Here is a 21,317-nt window from a genome sequence, read left to right as displayed (position 1 = left end):
CTATTATGATTATTTCTATATTATATTTATAAGTATGAATGAGTTTTTATTCAGATGCATCTGCTATCGTTTATGAAAGCAGCCTACTCCAACACATCTGATTAATTTTATCAGTTTAATAACATCCCTTAACTCTCAACCCTTTGTCTGATCCACCTTATGCACATGAGGTGGGGAACCTTTATTAATGCTTTAAAAAGATAAACCATGTTTACCATAGAGCCTATAGGAAAGAATTATTAAGTCCAGGTCTGAAAGTGCATATTCCTTTTTAAAATATACTATAAATATGATATTGACTGGGTTAGAGACTGTAGCAGTGAGGAAAAGACATGAGGCAGAGATGGAGGTAGCAGAGATGAGGATGTTGAGGTTGTGTTTAGGAGGAACGAGCGCATCAGAGGGACAGCTCAGGTTGGCTGTTTTGGGGACCAGGTCAGAGAGGTTAGATTGAGATGGTTTGGACATGAACAGAGGAGGGAGATGGTTATATTGGTAGAAGGATGTTCGAGGTGGAGATGAATGTAAGAGGTCAAGAGAAAGGCCAAAGAGGAGATATATGGATGTGTTAAAAGAGATGATTTGCTGTTGTGACCCATAACAGGAAAAGACGAAAGAAGAAGGAGACTATATGATATTAATATTTTGAGATACAATTTGATATTCTGTAATTTTAGATGTAAACAAAGCATACTAATTAGTGCTACACAAAAGGAATGTTATTTTTGTTCTAGTATATATTATAGATGTATTGTGATTATGTGCTTTTGTGTTGTGTGGGTTTGAAAAAGGAAATGCTAAACTTTGCAAATAACACTTAAATAGTGGTTTGTTACTCCTTGTATTTTAATGCAATATCATGTTTACTTTTACATATTGCTTTTTATTACCTTATAAGAATGTCTTTTATGCAAGTCTGTGTTTTTGAATGTCTACTTCTACTGTGTAAACATTTTCCACTGCAAAACATCAAACTAGTTACAATACAAATCCTTCTTTATAAATCCTTCTTCTTTCTTTATACAAGGAATCATGCATCAGTTACTCATCACCATTAATGGCCCACATTTGGTTTACATCATACGCTCATAAAACATGTTTCCTTTGATTTAGTAATATTTATTATTCAGTTATTGATGTAATATGTGGCAGATGTAATAGCAATTTTGTCTCTGCAAAAATGATTAGAGATAATGTGTTTGTTCAAGTGAATCAGGAAAAAAACCCACTGGTAATTCACCTACATTCATGTTTTTGGAGGTCCAGAGCTAATATGTTGATATGAAATTATCTGTCCATTTCAAATGTCAATTTATTTCCACATATTTCCTTATTGTCTCTTTTCTTCCATATACTTCCTTCTATATATATATATTATATAGAGAGATATTTCTCAGAAAACTGTCCTACTAAAATTCACCATATCAAACATTACCGAATGCAAATAAACCGTGAACATCTTTTTAATCTGGCTTTGTACAGATCAGTAGGCAGTAGAAGTTTGATAAAGTGATTTAAATGTGTGGTGTTGAACAGACGCTGATGTGTGACGGCTCTATGACTGAGTGCCTCTGAGGGACACTGAGGCAGCAGCAGGAAGTAAAACCCTGCTGTTCGGCACAGCTTTGGTTTGCTCATAAACTTGATAAGATTCTGTCAGTTTCTACATTTTAAAAATGGACAGTCAAGGCAGGAAAGTCGTGGTTTGTGATAACGGAACTGGGGTAAGTCTACTGATCCAACATTTCATATCGAATTCTGCTCATTTTGGAGCATTTTGAATAAGCCGCAAAACATGAAAGAACAGACGCTGACAGGAAGTTAGCTAGCTAGCTAGTTAGCTTGCTGTCAAAGCACAACTAACCCTTCGCTTAAAAGTGACACCTTTCCTCAACTACGAATTATCTATCAGCTGAACGATAAAGCTATATATACCACTTTTGTCTAAGAAATGTAAGCATTCGGCTTTCTAAAGTTCTTTCAACAATAGCCACCTAGCTAACTTCCTGCACAGCTAGTCTCCGTTAGCACGTCGGTTTGTTTTCGGTTTGAGGAGACGTGCTTTTGTACTTAGTTTAGAAATAGTTGCTTATACTTATTTTAGAAGGTCGAAAAAAATGTCGGCTTGGTAAAAAAAAAAAAAAGATATATTAGTTGTAAGTGGGACAAAAAATCCAAACAGAAAATATGATCTAAGACAATAGTGACGTTAATGAAACAGCTTCAAACGTTTGCTATATAACTCGCTAGTTAGCAGCTCGGTGTCAGCTGTATGATCGTGTGGACACTTTCTGTCCTTTGCAGAACAAACCGTCTGCGCCCTAACACTTAAACACTAACATATAAGTGTGCACACTGCTGCTGGTAAGTTAATGTGACTTCCTTAGCTTCATTATTGCTAGTTTGTTGAGGAAAGTGAGGTGTGTCAGACTCCTGTCATCGAACACAGTTCACAGTGACGCGTATCACTGAATGGAAAATCCATGTCGAGTTTGTATCGAGCATGGAATAGAAAAGAAAACGGGAAATGAAATGAAATGAAATGTAATCAGTGTCTCCACTTCTTTTTAAGCGGAAATAGTCAGTGTATCATCAGCAGTCACCCAGTGACCTCATGTACTATTCTGCATGTCCACTGAATAGTTGAGGCATTTTGATTTTGCATACAAGTGAAGTTTATCAGAGAGAAAATAACACCACATTTTATTTATCAATAGCGTCGAAGAAACTATTTGTTAAAATCCTTTTATTTTAATAAAGAATTTAGACAAAAATCAAGCCGTGGTTGTAAGTCGTTGAGGAAATGGACTTAAAGGAAACTGATGGTTATAAATGGACTAACTAAAGGGATGTGGTAGCTCAGTGGTTAAGGTGTTCGTCTACTGATCGGAAGTTCATTGGTTTGAATCACAGGTCCACCAAGTTGCCACTGCAGGGCCCCTGAGCAAGGCCCCTATCCCTCAATTGCTCAGGTGTATAAATTGAAATAAAAATGTAAGTCAATCTGGATAAGAGTATCTGCTAAATGCTGTAAATGTAAATGAATAACTCGATTTTTCAATGTTATCTGTAACCCGACAGCCAAGAAGAGCATTTAAGAAAGAGTAAAAGCAAGATGTGTGTGAGTGAGATGAATAGTGTTGCAGTGAGCGGTTGATGAGATGATCGGTGCAGCTCAGTCTGGCTTTACACACTGGAGTTGAATCGACTGTATTTGCTCTTTATATTCGTCGTCTGTAATGTGAGCTGGAGAGCCGTATTGAGTGCAGGACAGTTGTGTAAAAAAAGACACTTAAATATAAATGATCAATAAAAGCATCTAAAAAGTTGTTATTCTTGTGACAGTTGCTAATTTGGCAACACTGGATTTAACCATCTGTACATCCATTAAGAGTTTTTGGTACAAGGATTAGTTCACATTTTAAAGCACACTTTCTTGTTGTGAAGAGGAAGTGCAGCAGTGGAAGGCAGACCAGTTGCAGGCGATGAATCAGAAGGAAGTGAGATTGGCCCTAAAAGCCACAGCCTGTGCTCACGCCAACTACACAATATTACCATGTATGGCAGACATTTTATCACCAACAATCTAGAGATAAAATGCTTGTCTATTATATATTTAATAAAGAGTACTAAAGCTCTTGTATGTCCCCTTTATACATCCATGACAAGGATTTTTTTAAATGTCTAAAATATGTATATGTATGTATATGTGTGTGAGCGTGTGAGACAGAGAGAGTGAGACTATGAACATAAATGACGCTTAGGCTTTCACAAAACTTAACTAATTTGGGGACATTATAACTAGCCACCATATTAATTTACGGTCTTAAACAGTCCCTATAGCCACAACCAGCCTATATTTTTATGGGCCTTCATAATGATTTAGGCTAAATATGAACGCTAATGTTTCGTTGCGTCGACTTTATGCGAAGACTGAGTTTTGTGGATGAGATGCTGAAGCCTCGAACTGTTGTGGTGCGCTAGTTCAGTCTTACAGAAAACACACTGTACAGAGTTTTAGTTTGAAATTATCATAAACTTTGGAAACTTTCTGCCGTTTTCTTCTCTTCTCCCCTCGCTTTCCATTTTCCACGCGTTTCCATTTTCCTCGCGATCTCCATCTCCAAATTATCTGCCTTGATGAGTTTTTGTATTGGAATTACTCGAGTTACTCATAAATCATTCTAGTAAATAGTTTCAACCCTATATATATATATAAAATATAAAAGTGTCTGAATTGGAACCAAGAACTGGGCCGTTACCTGCAAACGTATTATAATCAGGAATCGCACTCGTGGATTGACTTCCTCCTGTGGGCGTATGCCTAAAACTCACTGTTTCACACTACCACTGGCTTGTCCTTTGTATCAACTGCCCTTGTTTCCCTCATCTGGAGAACCATCTGATATATCGGCCATAGGTGATTGGTTTCAGACAGTGTGGGAGAGTGCCCATGTGCCATTTCCTACCAGTGGCTGCAGGCTGATCGCCATAGACATCCTCATCCACCGTATCAACTGGGCCAGCTTGTATGGCTGTCAGTGAAGAATCTAAGACTTAAAGTGCCCAGTTTCAAGCTCAGACCCCGGTTCATAGGACCCTTCAAAATCTTTATATCAATCACGTAATGTAAACACCCCCCCCCCCCCCCCACTACCGCATCTCTTTATCTTTCCGTTTGTCACCCTTGAAAGCCACCCACACCGCCTACAATGCAGAAAGCTCTAATTTCAATCCACCACTGCCACTTGAAAGAACCTACCTTGTACACTTTCTTGGGCTTCTCCTGGAGATAAGGCCAATTCCGGTACCTTGTAGATTGGGATGGTTACTGTCCTGAGGTAAGATCATTGGTGAACACCCATGACATCCTAGGCCCGTTGCTCTTTATTAACTTTTACAGTATAGAGCCCAGCATTGTTCTGTAAAAACTCCACCGGTGGCCGCTCCTCCTGACGACCAGAGGGAACTCTTGCCAGAATACTGATTTCTTCCAGGTTACTTCCTGCCATTATGGACTTAAAAGCCGGCGTTTCTAACAGCTCCAAACGAACTGATTTTAGTTTAGCTATACTGTTCTATTGTGTTTTATTTGCCTTCCTGTATTTTGACCCATGACTTCTTTTCGTTTTTGCTGTTTGCTTTTGTGAATTTTCTTTTTTTTACTGATACTTCACTGACGGTCTTTTCTGTATTTTGGATTTTTGCTTTGTTTTTCCTACTGTGTTCTTTGCTTATCGATTTGGATGTTCTGTTCTGCTTGTTTTATAAACCCTGCTCACGGATTTGAAACCCCCCACTTCTTTGAATCCCTCACATTCTGAAAATTCAATATGTTTTTCAATCATAATTTTTAATCAATACATTTTAAAACCCTAACTCACACTGCACACTCACATTTGTTATTGATTTTACTATTAAAATAAACCCACATTCTCCATTTCATTATTATGAAATGTATGTGGATATTGTTGACATGTTTCTAAAATAATCTCCTTCTCTGACATGATAGTTATATCTCAAGATAAATATAAAGATACTGCTGAACAAATTAGTCTGTTTGCTTCGGGAAAATTATCCATAAAGTTTTTTTTTCTTAATGTTTTCCCCATCCCTCATTGTTTCTCTTATTCTGTTTTCTCTCTCGTGTATAGTTTGTGAAGTGTGGCTATGCAGGTTCCAACTTTCCGGAGCACATTTTCCCTGCGCTGGTCGGCAGGCCTATCATTCGCTCTACAGCTAAAGTCGGGAACATTGAGATTAAGGTGAGTTTCACATGGTCCACAACCTGTCTGTTCATTATTTTCACTTCATTGTTGGAATGATACAAGAAAGATTTTGAGCATTTAATTTTGAAAGAACATTAGTTTAAAAAATATACAGTCATGGGGAAAAAATCCACTATCCTTCACTTCTAAATTTGATGTTATCAAAGCCTAAATAACAATAGTGTGGTCCTCACCAACATCTTAAAATGAAACAAAACAAATAAAATTAGATGACAACAAACGAAAACACAATTCAACCTCTAGAACCAGCTTTACTAACAGTAACTTGAGGTCAATATTTTCTATTGAAATGTTATTCTTTCAGAGCTCTCTTAACATCCTGTCACAGTATGGCAGTGAACTTAAGGTCTGGACTTGGCCATCAGATGTTGATTTGCTAGTGTTCTGGGGTTAAATGTTTTGCTTCATGACCCGGTTATAACCCATCTAAGTTTGTCATTCTCTCAATGACTGCAAGTTTTCCAGGTCCTGTGGCTGTGAAACAAGCTCAAATCATCACCCTACCACAGCCATGCTTGACAGTTGGTACGAGGTGTTTGTGGTGATGTGCTGTGTTTTTGGTTTTGTGTTTAGTTATGCATGAACTCTTCCACCTTGATCTCATTAGTCTAAAGGATTTGGTTCCAGGACTGTTGTGGTTTGTTAAGATTTAATTTTACCAACCTCATGCTGCCATATTTTTTTTTATTTGAGAGAAACCCTGGCCATGCTTCTATGAAAGCCATACTTGATCTGTCCTTTTCTGTTTATAAATATAAACATTTAATGTGAGGCTTGTAGGTCACATGATGCCACACTTAGACTGCCAGAAAGTCCTACTGTCTTAATGTCTCTCCATGTGTAAACAATCCCTTTCAATATATAACAATGAATAGCAAATTGGTTGGTAGAACTCCTTTATAGATTGTTGAGCATCAAACAGTTGCTTCTCTGAGGTGATGGCTGATGTCCTGTCTTTGCATGATTTTTACACACACACACACACACACACACACACACACACACACACACACACACACACACACCTCTGAGTGCTACAGAACAGTTTCTTAATTTTATCCAGGGAGTCACAAATCAATCTAATCTTACAAATCCCATTAATAGTACCTTGCTGCTAATTTCTTTCTTAATCATTGTGGTGCCATCCGGGTTCTGAATATCGGTAACAAATAATTAAAAAATAAATTAATAAAATGACTCTTTTGAAATTTGTTGTTTTTGAGGACCATCCAATTGTTGTTTATATAATTTATATTTATTTATGTAGTTATTTATTTGTTATAATAATTTTTTTCAAATATTGTTTTATATTAAACTTCTCTTACTTTAAGTCTTTTATACCTGCATTTTAACTCTCTGTGAGCTGCTGTGTTAAGTGAAGTTCCCCACTGTGGGATCAGTATAGTCTTCTTTTTAGGCTTTTATATAATATATATATATATATATATATATATATATATATATATATATATATATATATATATATATATATATATATATATATATATATATATATATAGTATACAGTATACTTTCCCATGATTTGACTGCCCTCTTCATCCTCCCTCTTTTATACTTTCTCTCTCTCTCTCTCTCTGGTTCTTTCTCTCTCTCTCTCTCTCTCTCTCTCTCTCTCTCTCTCTCTCTCTCTCTCTCTCTCTCTCTCTCTCTCTCTCTCTGTCTGTCTCTCTCTCTCTCTCTCTCTGTCTCCATGTGTTGAGGTAGAATAAAAAAAAGATGGTAAGTGCAGACTGATGTGTGCTTTTGCACCAATCGCCTGCTGAGCATCGTGTGATGCATCATGCAGCACAGCTTAATGAAAACTCAATGCCGTAGTGGTTCTAGTAATTTTCCTTACTTTTCTGAATTTTATCTCACTCACTAGCATATTTGCTGAGTGTTGCTTCTTAATACATTTTGCTTTTCCCTTTTTCTTTGTTTTGCTGTATTGCAGTTGTGACTAACAATATATATTATTTAAAATTTACACAGCCTGTCTCATCGAAAATATCACCCTTTTTTTCTGCAGTATTTTTCTTATTAAAAAACAGAAACTTCATACAACTTTGTTGTATTTTGACTCAAGCTATAAAAGTGAAAGGCTGTCACAGAATTTAGTCATGCCTCAAAGACACACCAAATCCCATAGTTTCTCTTCTCTGCTTTGCCGACTTTATTTCACAGGCAGTTTAATGTCTTGATGTTTGATTTAACTGAACTCCACCAGTTTTATTGGTTGTCTAAATAGTCAGTGAAGAAGGCATTTTTTAAGAATCATTCAGCTTGAGTGTTACCCAACTAGCCCGAAAAAAAACAACAAAAAAACAACAACAGTATTTTAGTCAACATTTGAAGTGGATCAAAAATGTTTGTCAAAGTTGTCCTAAGACAAGAACGGCTATTGTTCTGATTTTATGTATAACATGTATCGTCACTCTTGATGGTACTTCTGTGATTCACCTGAAGTCACAATGGACTGCAAATGCCTCTTAAAAATGATTGCAGAGCATCAGTGTCAGAGCTTGAAGCAGGCCCCAAAACAGGAAAGAAAGCTTTTTCCAGTTAAACAAAAGATGTTATTGCACATGTCATAAACAAGACACAACAAAGGTTGAGACATTGAGACAACCAGTCAGTAGTCAGTATTAGCACCTCAGACATTGATCACAGCCTCACATCGCCTCTGCATGCTTGAGATGAGTTTTTGAATATTCTAGAGGGACATGGTGTGCTTGCAACCTAAATGTAGCTTCTCCCAAATGTGTTTAATGCGGTTCAAGTCAATGACCAGGCTGGCCACTCCATCCTTGAGATGCCCTCCTCCTGAAAGAATTCCGTCCCCAGCCTTGCTCGATGTGGGCAGGCGCCGTCATCCAGAAGCATGAAATCTGGTTACGTTGCAGCACCAGCATACGTGCTGAATACCTACCTTCTGAACCTGTTCCAGACTCTGGAAATGACCCTTTGAGACGTTCTCAATGCGTCTGCAATTTCATCCTGAGTCATTGCAGCATACCAATGGGCCTGTTGAGGTCAGAATCCTGCAATATCACTAAACGTGGCATTTTTCAATGCTTTCTGACCTCAAGTGCAGCTTTCAGAGCCTTAAAGGTAGGGTCTCCGATTTTTGAGAAATACTTCAGAAAACTGAGTCGGGCCGACAACTAAACAATTCAATTCCATTCAAGTTTATTTGTATAGCGTTTTTTACAATAGACATTGTCTCAAAGCAGCTTTACAGAACATAAACATAGAACAGAAGGTAAACATAAGGAATAATATAAAGAATTAAATATAATAGATTATTATTAGATATATATAGTTCACAATGTGTATGTATTTATCATTCTGTCGTAGTAATGTAGAGAGGCAGCTACAACCGTGTTTTGTGTAGTAACAGTGTTTAGCTCAGGAGTTATTAACTCGCCGAGGCGCTTTTTTCCTTCTCGATAGGTGAGTAACGTTGGTTTTGTTTTGTTACACAGAACTAATATATGCCGTCCTTTGCATGATTATGCTTGTGTCATTTTTACTTGTTTATTTATCTGCAATCGTATTGTTCTTCCCTTCAGCTATGATAAAGACACATTTCTTTCCATTAGTTGCCTGGGTTACGTATGTATGTGTGGGCGGAGCTATCAATACAGGGGTGGGGCCCATGTGGGTTAGGGCCCCTAACCCAAAGGGGTCCCACCCCTGTATTGATAGCTCCGTCCACACATACTTAACTAGCTAACCTAACTAAGGGGTGTGTTTGTTTTGGTGATTTATATGTCAACATTGGCTTTCAAAAATTGAATACCTTTAATTGATGACCAGTTCACAATTATTACGGACACCTGTGACAGGTCAGTTGTTACCTAGTGACAAACAATCATGTCTGGAGACCATCAAAAGCCATGACGTATGATTTCATTAATGACAACTTTACAGACAGACACGTTATGCATGAATTGTCAAAGAAACTCATTTTGGTTTTAGGACAACTTTGATGATGATCAAATGATGATGATCCACTTCAAATGTCGACTAGTGTAGAATATTGTAAAAGAGAAAAAACATCAATCAAAAATGATTTTTGTCATTTTCTCCACTGTGAATACAATCTCTATCACATTGCTGCACCAGATTTCACTTATCGTGTGAGGATAGTAATCACTAACAGGACGATGTCAGGGAATTTGTGTGCGACAGATCCAGAGCGTCAGGGAAAAAAATCAGCACTGCCGCTCCCTATACACAGTATTATTCTAGCTCACATATGAAATGTTTAAGACATTTAAGGAATCAGGAAGACTAACGTTTTACTAGGGTGAAGTTATTATGCATTTATGCTATTATGTAAGTATTATGACAAGTAATATTGTAAGCATTAAGACAAATATAGCGTCATTTAAAGGACGGTTATGTGAGAGGCGCGGCAGGATTTTGAACAGCGTTCTGAACTGTGGCAGACGCTGAGTGGTGCCTCCGGTGTCCGTACTCTTAATTTTAAAGACTTAGTGCATCACTTTGTGTATGGTGTGCAACCCCTTTGTCTCCTCTGTGTCACTGAGAATCTGCAGCCGTGCCAGGGATGATTTTTGATGTGGTAAAATGAGTGTAGGGGAATCATTGTCCCTATGAGAGCTTGATGGGCAGGGTGGGGATTCATTTTGGTAGCCTGGCTGGAAGACATATATAATAGCCCTGGGATGGTGGGCTAGTGATTTTGCAAGCCCTAGATCATTGAGTGTTGCTAAAACATTGTTTTTGTTCCTTGTTTCTTAAATTACAGTTGCATAATTTCACAGTGCCTTTCAGATAGAGTTTTTTTTCCAGGGCAGATGATGTTTGTGTAGGTCAGAGAAGACTATCGTTCCCAGGAAGCAGTTTAAGCACACAGCAAAACACACAGCACTGCCAGACTCATTCAGAGTCCAAGCAGAGGCAGTACTTTAAAAAGTCGTTGTGCTTACATGCAAAGCTTATAGTCGTATCAGAACAGGTAGCAGAGTACACTACATGATCACAGGTTTGTGGATGTCATGTGGGCCTTCTGCAGACTGCTGCCACAAAGTTAAAAGCACAAACGTATAGGATGTCTTTGTGCTTACTTTGTAGTATAATGACTTTTGACTGGAACTAAGAAGCCCAGACCTGGTTGTGGATGTCGATAACCCTGTGCACAAATTAAAGTACATGAAAACATGGTCAGGTTTTGAGTTCAAGAACCCGAGCAGCCTGCACAAGGCCCAGACCTCAACCCCACTGATCAGTAAGTCAGACCTCCTGATTTAATATCAATGCCTCACCTTACTTGTAGCTGAATGAGCAAATCCCCACTACTACACTCCAAAATGTAGCACAAACAGTAAAGATAACAGTAAAGATAAACCGAATCTGGAACTTGTTCAACAAGCACATATGAGTACGATTGCCAAGTGTCCACAAACTTATGGCCATATCTTGTTTCTGTTGATACAGGATTCATTAGGCTTTAATGATGTCCGCTTTCAGTTAAAGACTAGCTGTCCACTTTATCTGTGTGCTCTGTAGTGACTTGTGTGTTTTAGGTTTCTATGCAGAATAAAGATTTCATGCAACGACGCTTAGCAGTACTGCTGGTTTGAGCATGGGTGGAGTTGTGATTACATTCATGCTACTTATCAAGTCTAAGGCTAGCTTGTACCATGTAGGGAACATGATAATAACGAATAAAAACAGATTACAAAACACAAACACAAAAGGGTGCGATCTTGTTGAAATAAATGCATTTCTGCTTTTTATTGTTGCATCTTTCAATGTGAAAATAGTCAATGCATTACTGTCAGTATCATGGTCTAACAGCAGTTATTATCTTGGTGTGCTCAACGAAGACGAGATTTAGAAATGGAAAATCAATCTTTTTATATTGAACAATAGAGCCAGATTGTGTTCATAGCATATCCAGTTTTCTCTTATTGGTTACAAACCTTTCTTCTTTCATTTCCTGGTGTATGATGAAACTGGTTAGAGCAAAAAAAGCGTCCATTGATCCATTTGTTCAGAAAACATAGCCCATCATTCAGGTGTTTTATTATATTATGTGTTTGCTTTGCTCAAATTGAACACAAGGCACTGGCGTATTCTCATAAATCAGCTTTTAATAATTTGGGGTTACGGGAGCTGCGCTCACTGATGTAGATATTACTCACCAGTTTGCACATTCGGTGTATTTGAGTAAAGACCGCAGACAAGAATAAAGAATGGTCAATAAGGTTTGTACAGTATGTGTGTGATATTGGCTAACATATTGCCGTGCATGGGGAGTTGAGTTCTGTGCATGCTGTAACTAACGATAGTTAAGCCCCCTTGAGGAGGGGTTTATCCGGCTCTCCATCCATTTCATCTCAGTGGCTGCACCTCTCATGCTAATGCTCACTGTGAGCCACAGCGGACAATAATCCTTGACTTATAATCCTTGGTTTATAAGTCACCCACAGTGCAAATGGTGAAAGACGGCACCAGAGTCAGGATTGTGATGCAAAGACCCCAGTGCTGTGTGCATCCTATGGACATGCTGCTTAAGCCATCCATAATGCCAGCTGTGTAGGTCGGATGCATCCGTAGAGGGGCATGAAATTTCACAAATTGAACAACCTTTACTGCCATTAGACATTCATTATGAGTGAGAGAGCAGGTTCTCTGTTCTTTTCTCAGAACAGCAAAACATGTTGAAACGCTGCAGATGCAGTAAATATCTTTACAGGTTTTTACTGATTATAAACTCAGAAGTGAAGAGAAAAGTGTTAGTAAGATTTAACCCTTGACGTTTTAGGACTTGATGGTGGGTGATGAGGCGAGTGAGCTGCGCTCCATGCTGGAGGTGAACTACCCGATGGAGAATGGCATTGTGAGGAACTGGGATGACATGAAGCACCTGTGGGACTACACTTTTGGTCCGGAGAAACTGAACATTGACTCAAGGAACTGCAAGATTCTCCTCACCGAGCCTCCTATGAATCCCACCAAAAACCGTGAGAAGATCATTGAGGTATGCACATTGCCCTAGAAAATGCTACACAGGTATCACAATACGTATTTATGTCAATTGAATAATATGCATAGCAGAGTTTGTGTTTGTGCATCTGCCTTTTTTTATTCGGTTATTGGCCCCATCACTATCTACATGTATCCCATGTCTGAGTACCCAGGAGGCTTTTCTCTAAACCAGGTGTTTAGTGCCACTGTATATGTGCTCAATATAAATGGTAGCACTTTTTAATTTGTCTCTTTTTATATTTTTTGTAGGTTATGTTTGAGACATATCAGTTCTCAGGGGTTTATATTGCTATTCAGGCCGTGCTCACATTGTATGCTCAAGGTAAGCTACCACGTCGCTTATGGTTTAATCAGCACAATATTACAATACTACATAAACCCACTTAAATTTGCACAAATTCACACAGTGGTTATAAAAAGTCTTCTGAAAATAAATCGCCTGTTATTGCAATGTAAAAAGGAACCAAGATAAATGATGTTGGCTCTTTTTCCACCTATATGTAATGTAGCCACTTCATTTCTATTCTTTGATATATTAATGACCTCTTTTGAGTCACCGGTGATTTTAAACATTGTTGTAATTTGACATATTAGGTTTCATTTGCAACCTCTAGAAACACAATCATGGGGCAGAGAGGGCACATCTGCCCTAGTGGTTAAAAAGTGCTTATAGACACATTTTCAGCAGAGGAGAAACATGGCAGATTGGGCTATAAAAATATGCCATGGCCAGTATCTCTGCAAATAATCTGAATTAAATGTAATACATTTCTTTCAATCAGTAAGTAGAGACAGTGAATCTATGATGTACAGAACTATTTCTGTTGTAGAATGTATTTTAAAGACCGAGTGAGGGAAAGGAGAGTACGTACATACGATATCTGTACATCAGAAATACGTGTGATGTACTTATTTCCCACTCAGAGGCTCCAACGAACTGTTCCATTTTCCAAGGCCCAGGTTTTTGTGCTGGTTTCAGGTATTTTGTAGAATTCAGGTATTTTGTAACCCTGGTTAATGATATTGCTTAGAAACACAGCTAAAAGAATCAGAATACTTTATTAATCCACAGGGGGATCCACACATGTCTAAATCCCCCAAAAAACAAGCTGTTAGTTTGCATAATGTCTGTATGTATGCTGTTGATTCTCAACTGCCTATTGTTGAGTTTCCTTAAAGAATTAAATACAGGGCTATAGCATAACGCAGTAGTGAGGCTCTGTCTGTGGTCACATGCTGGTGCACACACTTTCTTAATGGGGCATATGACTCAAATGTCATTTGGATGCACCTCTCATCAATGATGTTTATTAACCACATATAAAGATCAGCTGTTACTTTAGGATCTTTTTGAACCCATCTTGGTCTCAATATCTCATTGTTGAAAGTCAGGATAACTGTACAAAAGAAGATTAAAAACTTTGGATGTACAACAGAACACTGTGAAGGTCTTCATCACCAGCTGGAGAAACTGGGACGCTGCAGTAATGTTACAAAGAACAGGACGTCCCTGACGTTGGGATGCCACCAATCGCAAATATTCTGTACATGCTTATGGGGTAGGGTTGCAAGAAAATGAACATTTCTCATGGAATCATCCAAACCATGTGGCAAAATGTGCTATATGGGTTTAATGAGAATAAATTGACCTTTTTATATAACTCTAAAAGATGCAGCATGTGTGGCACAAGTACTAGACAGTTTATCTCACTCATCCTGCGTTCTAGTCAGGATGCCAGGGGACATGGGCAGCCCTATTATATTTTAATTCTATATCCATTTTGGCAAACAAAAAAAAACCCTGCAGGTCTCAGACAGATGAAGATTATGAATTTTTTTGCCTTCCAGCATGATATCTTACCAAAGCACAAATCCAAGTCACTAAAAAAAATGACCTCAGAAGATGATGATCAATGCTTTGGATTGTTCCAGACAGCACCAGATCTAAATCCGGTCAAAAATCTGTGGAAGGACTTGGAGAGGGCTGTCACTATTTCACAGATCTGAAGCATTGTATTCTTCCACTAACCTTTTTTCACTTGCATTTTATTGTCAGTATCAGTATTAAAGATAGAAAAGATCTGACTTGACTTATCTTGGTTTAAACTTTTTCTTATAATAGCAGAAATATGTAGTTTGTTTTTGTTGTTGTTTTTTTTTTTTTTCTTTTGGGGGGGGGGGGGACATATTTCTACTGTAACTAAGAATTTTGCTTTTGTATTTGTCTACATGAATGTTGTTTTAATTTGCCCCTGAATTATTCTGTATTGCTCTGATACACAGGTCTACTAACGGGAGTCGTGGTGGATTCAGGTGACGGCGTCACCCACATTTGCCCAGTATATGAAGGGTTCTCTCTTCCTCATTTAACCCGCAGGCTGGACATAGCAGGGAGAGACATCACTCGATATCTTATAAAGGTATTCCTTCTGCTTGTTGAACTTGACATTGATTAGTGAATATATTCTAATTTTGGGTCGTTTAGTAATAAAGAATTGTTTTGATTTTATTAAGCAAGGGTTAAGGACTCTGTGTAGGAGTGTATGTTGAGTGAAAGCTGCCAAATAATAGAGCGTTGTGTTTTCTCTAGCTACTGCTGCTGCGAGGCTATGCTTTCAACCACTCTGCAGATTTTGAGACTGTGCGCATGATGAAGGAGAAACTCTGTTATGTAGGATACAATATCGAGCAGGAGCAAAAGCTTGCTTTGGAGACTACTGTGCTGGTGGAATCCTACACGGTCAGTCCAAAACACATACACACACAAAATATAAATGTACATTTTATAGGGCCTTTTTACACCTGGTCACTTCATGTGTTTTCTCTGATCCGATAGCTATCTGATTTGTTAAAACTGTTCCATTTACATTAGGCCACATAAATGCGTCTTGGCGAATCGGATATCAATCCGATCTTTCTACTCCCGCCCAAAATGCAGATATATTTTACCTCATTTCCGGGGCAATTGAAATGGAACACGCTTTGGTGTATGCGGTTTTCAGAATGCAATCAAAAAGAAGACTAAAAAACTTGTGACGATGGTTATGCTACAAAAAACAGCATTTACTGTTTGCTGCATTTTCGCTGGTGGCAGCAGTGCATTTTAAGGCCGAATGAGACACCTGGGTGAAAGATCACTTGTGAGTGACGTACTTCCGTTTGGGAGGAGTATAGCGCTGACGTATGTGGCTTGAACAACCACATTCATTTACACCGGTCCAGTTTCATCTGAAATGCGTCCTGAAGTGGTTTGAACGATCAGATTTATATCCGTCTCGAAAACGTTTCGGAGGGCATTTACACCTGGTCTTTTTACAATCGGATAGCTATCCGATCACAGAAAACGCGTGAAGTGACCAGGTGTAAAAAGCCCCCTAAATAGGTTTCAGTAGTTAGTTATATGTAGTATGTGGAAATATTTTCACTTGTTAGTGGCTTCTTGTGATTTATTTATTTATTTTCCCTTTTGATGCTGTAATCTCTTACTCCTTTGTGGTGTGTAAACTGGCTGGGTAAGAGTCATGACAAGTGAATTATACTCGGACACTAGTTCTTGCTGTAACAGAAAGGACAGGTTTATATTAGTGGACATATCCTAATAAGTTATTGTCATTATTGTGCACACAGTGCATACACAGTGAGATGTACAGTGGACACTCTGCATAACCGAAGAAACAATGTAATCAGTACCTTTTTATTTTCTAACAAAGAAAAATATGTAATTATCAATGTGGTAACGTTTTTTTGGTAGGAGACATTTTATTTAAATTTTATGGAAGGCATCAATGCTTTGCAAAGTTCCCCAGCACAGGAGAACCTTCAGGACAAAGGATCTTGCGCTTTCTAGTAAAATGTCTAGGATTTTATTTGTGTGTGTTTTTGTTTTTTGAGATAGAGATAATAGCTGGTGGTGTGGCTATAATTCAAAGGAAGTTAAAATACAAGTCATCGTTTGTTAATAAATGCTGTAATGTTTGGCTAGTCTCTGTGGTATCTGTTTCAGGGTCGAAACATATCACACACACCACCTCAGCCAGCATGAATTCACAGACAATATATTATTCCTTACTTAATCATCTCTACCATTTCATAGTAAAGCTTTTTTTTATCCTGACTAAAGGATTAAAAATACAGTTGAACCTAAATTTCCCCTCTATTTTAGCTGCTTTACATTCTTACATTATGTTTTTGGGTTCTGTGTCCATGTGTCTATGCAGATTCTCAGTTAACTTGATCTATCAGTAATGTCGGGTTTCATTGTAACCAGATAAAATGATTAGATTTCAGAAATATTTCAAACAGGGTCAAGATCACAGCAAGGTTATTTGTCGTCTTTCTTGTTTGTCATATAGAGATTCTCATTATAGCAATAATATGACATAAACCAAGTGGGTGAATGTTTGTAGGATAAATTTTGCAATTATCATTGTAACCTGCAGATGATCTGATTAGATTAGACAGAGTGAACCCTTCTGCTACCAGCTGCAGGTACACTAAAGAGAAGTAAAGAGAAAAGTCTCATGTGCTGCACTTCTTCTTAATCATCAGTCTGTTTGATTGCTTCAGTAACAGATTATTTGGCATGTTATACCCTAATTGTTTTTCTGAACACTACACAAAGTGATATGATCGACAGCTCCTGTAATTATTTTCATGATAAAACAGGATCAGTGCTTGGCAGGGATCTCACCAGGTCGTGTGTAGTGTGTGTACCTCAAATGTACACACACCTACTTCCACCAAACAAGTGATCACAAGAAATGAAAGTTGTGTGACATGAAGAGGTCAGTAATTTAGAGCTTCTGAATGTTGTGTAATGTGCCCTTGGCATTATGGCACCGACTCGACTCAACTGGTTACAAAATGACAAGCATCAGCTGGCACTGCATCAGGTTAGAGATGAGTTTCTGTGAGGGAAAGCAGGAGTTTGCTGACAAATAGTGTGTTCTGTTGTCATGCCTGTCTTAAGTGTGGGAGTAGAAATTTCCGCTGAAGGCTTAATTATTTTTCCAACATTTTCCTAAAGAGAGAACTGATGGGGGAGCAAAGCCAAGAAAATGGAGAGTTTGGAAACAAAGAGGTCAGTGTGGCGTTAGAGCTGCCTAACTAGCATGTAACATCATTTCCTGCGTGGCTACAGTCCTTCCCCAGCTGGGCCACTGGGTGTTTCCACATCTGGATACCCCTCAATAGACTCTTTATGTACCCACGCAACACTCCGCCATCTCATCACTGCTGGTCTCTGGGATCCCACTTAGACCTGTGGCTGGGTTCCAGCTGACCAGTCAGGATAGAGGGTTTGATTGTAAAGTCATTTTTATCTACCATTATATCCATATATCAACATAGAGATGTTAAGGAGCGATGTTTGAAGTAGTTTAAGTAGTTTGTAGAAACAGTAATTGATAGCAAGTGCAGAACCAAACTGTTTTTATTTCTTATTTTTCTGTAGCTCCCTGATGGCAGAGTGATAAAGGTGGGAGGGGAGAGGTTTGAGGCACCCGAGGCCCTTTTCCAGCCTCACCTGATTAACGTGGAGGGAGTTGGAGTGGCTGAGCTGCTCTTCAACACCATTCAGGCAGCGGACATTGATACCAGGTAAAATCAGTTTACTTCCGAGGTACCTAAGTCCTGACTAACTAGAAGTCCTAGTTAGTCAGATTCCAGCAGCGTTTTATCTAACACTTATGTTCAAACTTGATATTGAAGTGAAGAGTTGAATTAGAGACAAACTGGGCTGGACTCTAGATCGAAGTTTACTGTTAAACACAAATGTTTATAGTAATTTATATTCAGTCTGTAGGTTTTGTCTCTCCTTTTCACCACTAAATGCAACGCCTAACAATGGTCAGAGGAATTGTTATAGACAATTAATTAACTCCTTCTGGCCAATCAGATTTGAAAATCCAGTAGCATAAATAATAAACGTATGAATGTGCCTTTCCTTTTCTTTCCTCTTTTAGGTCTGAGTTCTACAAACACATTGTTCTCTCAGGAGGTTCTACCATGTATCCAGGCCTGCCCTCTCGGCTGGAGAGGGAGCTTAAGCAGCTCTATCTAGAGCGAGTGCTTAAAGGGGATGTAGACAAGCTCTCTGTGAGTATGCTCTATAATTACACAGTAATCTAACACAAAACTACTGCAGATTTTCCAACAGCACATGCTGCTTGGTGTCCACCAGCATCCCACCTATATATTCTTGCTATTATTGCACAGCAGATGTTTTGAAGTACTGCCTTTTGACCAGCAGGTGGAACTGTGTGAACTTTGAGTACTCTGGCTGCCATTAGCTCAGAAAAGTGTTTTAAAGGAAACTCTGAGCTGTTTGCTTTTAAATCAGCGGATGATGTTGGTCAGCATATCTAACTGTGGTGTACAAGTCATTACCTCTTCTATATGGAGTTCTTAGTCAGCTGTTTTCAAACTGTAATAAAATAGGAAACTAAAGGGAACTCTTTGCTCTACACTCTTTAAATATTTCTCAACTGCAAATACACCTGATCCAAAGCATATAATAAAATGAAGTGGACCAGATGTGTTGATGGAAAGAAAATCTCCAGGGTTGCTTTTGAGTACTCATGAGGTCCATTCCAGAAAGCAGGCCTAATAATATTTAATGAAATTCGGGTTATTTTCATGCCAGAAGGAGTGTGCAAATTTTTAGCTCAGTCACCGTGGCATCTCTGAAAATAGCCTGAAAATTGTAAGATTTAGCTAAATGAATCCTAACCTTGTTTGTAGTATTTAAGAACAATGCTCACCCAGGTGGCATGAAGCATGTGTTTTTTTTTTTAAAGATAGTAAAGGTGTAGCCTAAAATGTATGGTCTTAACTACTGCATACTGTATATGTAATTTTTTTTACATGGGTCCCCCCAAGACCCCCCCTTCACCCCACCACATAGTGCTGAACAGAACAACAGTTTCCTTGTGTTTGACTTGTAGCTTGTCTATGTAACACTCTGCAGAAATTCAAGATACGGATTGAGGATCCTCCACGGCGCAAACACATGGTGTTCCTTGGTGGAGCCGTGCTGGCCGACATCATGAAGGACAAGGACAACTTCTGGCTAACAAGGGAGGAGTATCAGGAGAAGGGCATGCGTGTGCTTGAGAAGCTCGGCGTCACAGTCAGATAAACTGTTAGTGTCTGCTAAACCCTCTTCGTCCTCTCCACTCTCCCGCCTACAGGATATCCAGAGCGTCTGTCTAGCTGTGTGTCACTCGTACTCTCACCTCCTGCATTCTGCTACTCGTACCACTGAGTCACATGATCACTTTTGGGAAGGACATACCGGGAGTTGTATTAGAGCAACTGGGGAGGGAGGTGAGGAGTTTGGTATCTATAGTTATGGGCTCTCTGTTATTATCCTTGCACCAGATCAAGTTGTCACAAGTTGTCATTTCAACTTATGTCAGTGTTTGTCCCACACACAAAGCCAGCCTTCTGCTTTTCTTACACCAAAATAGACTGTCTCTATAAAGTGAGCCTCATTACCACTTTAATGCATTGGGATACAAACTGATAAAAGTGGAAAAGGCTTCTTGCGACAACTCACACAGCACTGTTGTGGCTGCCCATTAAAGTAAGATTGAAGTGTTTTACCCTCTATAGAATCTTTGTTAGGGCAAAGGTGGTTCTTTGTTTTGTCTTCTGTGTACATTAACATGGATCTTTGTGTGAGGGACCTGCTAAGCACTTCTCAGTCTTTCCCATCATCCACTCTCTTTGTCCAGGTGTCAAGTGCTTGTCATTAATGAGTTCTTATGCTCAGGGTTTTTGGTGTGTTGGGCTAAAATTAGTTTTGTATTTTTCTATTTTTCAGCTTCAATTGCATTCTATTTCACTTTTCTTTCGCTTTAGCATTTACCGAAAGATCCCTTTAAAATGGGCATTAGCCAGTCTATTTCATCTTCAAGCTGTTTCCAGATGATGGTCCTACGAGGAAATTGCTAAGCCTTTCTTTGCGCCTTTTTACATTAAATTTGTCTTTTGCAGTGCATTATTCAGATTGTCTGGCATAGAATGCGAGAGGGTGTAGTCTTGTAAGATGAGACAAAAAGATTACATGTTAAAGGGAGTTGCTTTGTGTCTGAAGGGGAAATCTACACCTGATGCTTGTGAAATGAATAGATGTATGATGGACAGACGTGAAAAGATTTCTTTGAGTGTCCTGGCCTCATGTATACAAGGGGCACCTCATACTGTCTGTATGTACATTTCCATAAATGTTAATCTGGTGCCAAGGGCAGTTGATGTGGCTGGATCTCCTGTTGCTATTTTTTTTTTTGTTGATCATAGCATAACTGCCTGATGCTGATTTAAATAAAAACCATGATTTCTAAATAATATGGATCTTTTTTCTTTAGTTTCATTATTTTCTTTATAACGTCTTTACACATTCATCTGTGTTCTGAGGTTTTTGCAGCTGTTAATACTTCATAATATTTCAGTATTCATTCAAAGTAACTGGTTTACTAAAATGAACTTTTATGCACTCTTAAA

The 21,317-nt window shown here is 38.6% G+C and overlaps 1 protein-coding gene across 1 annotated transcript; it reads left to right on the top strand.

The window, feature by feature from the left end:
• Positions 1-1,556: 1,556 nt before the first annotated feature.
• Positions 1,557-21,161, top strand: actr2b (actin related protein 2b). Its single transcript, XM_060872045.1, has 9 exons — positions 1,557-1,724; positions 5,655-5,765; positions 12,589-12,804; positions 13,062-13,134; positions 15,096-15,232; positions 15,403-15,552; positions 18,265-18,410; positions 18,776-18,908; positions 19,780-21,161. Exons 1-9 carry the CDS (start codon positions 1,677-1,679, stop codon positions 19,948-19,950), a joined length of 1,185 nt encoding a protein of 394 aa, XP_060728028.1. The 5' UTR covers positions 1,557-1,676; the 3' UTR covers positions 19,951-21,161.
• Positions 21,162-21,317: the final 156 nt, after the last annotated feature.

The sequence above is a fragment of the Tachysurus vachellii genome, chromosome 6, assembly GCF_030014155.1.
Source record: "Tachysurus vachellii isolate PV-2020 chromosome 6, HZAU_Pvac_v1, whole genome shotgun sequence".
NCBI lineage: Eukaryota > Metazoa > Chordata > Actinopteri > Siluriformes > Bagridae > Tachysurus > Tachysurus vachellii.
The sequence above is the reverse complement of the archived record's forward strand: the minus strand, read 5'-3'. Positions and strand labels throughout refer to the sequence as shown.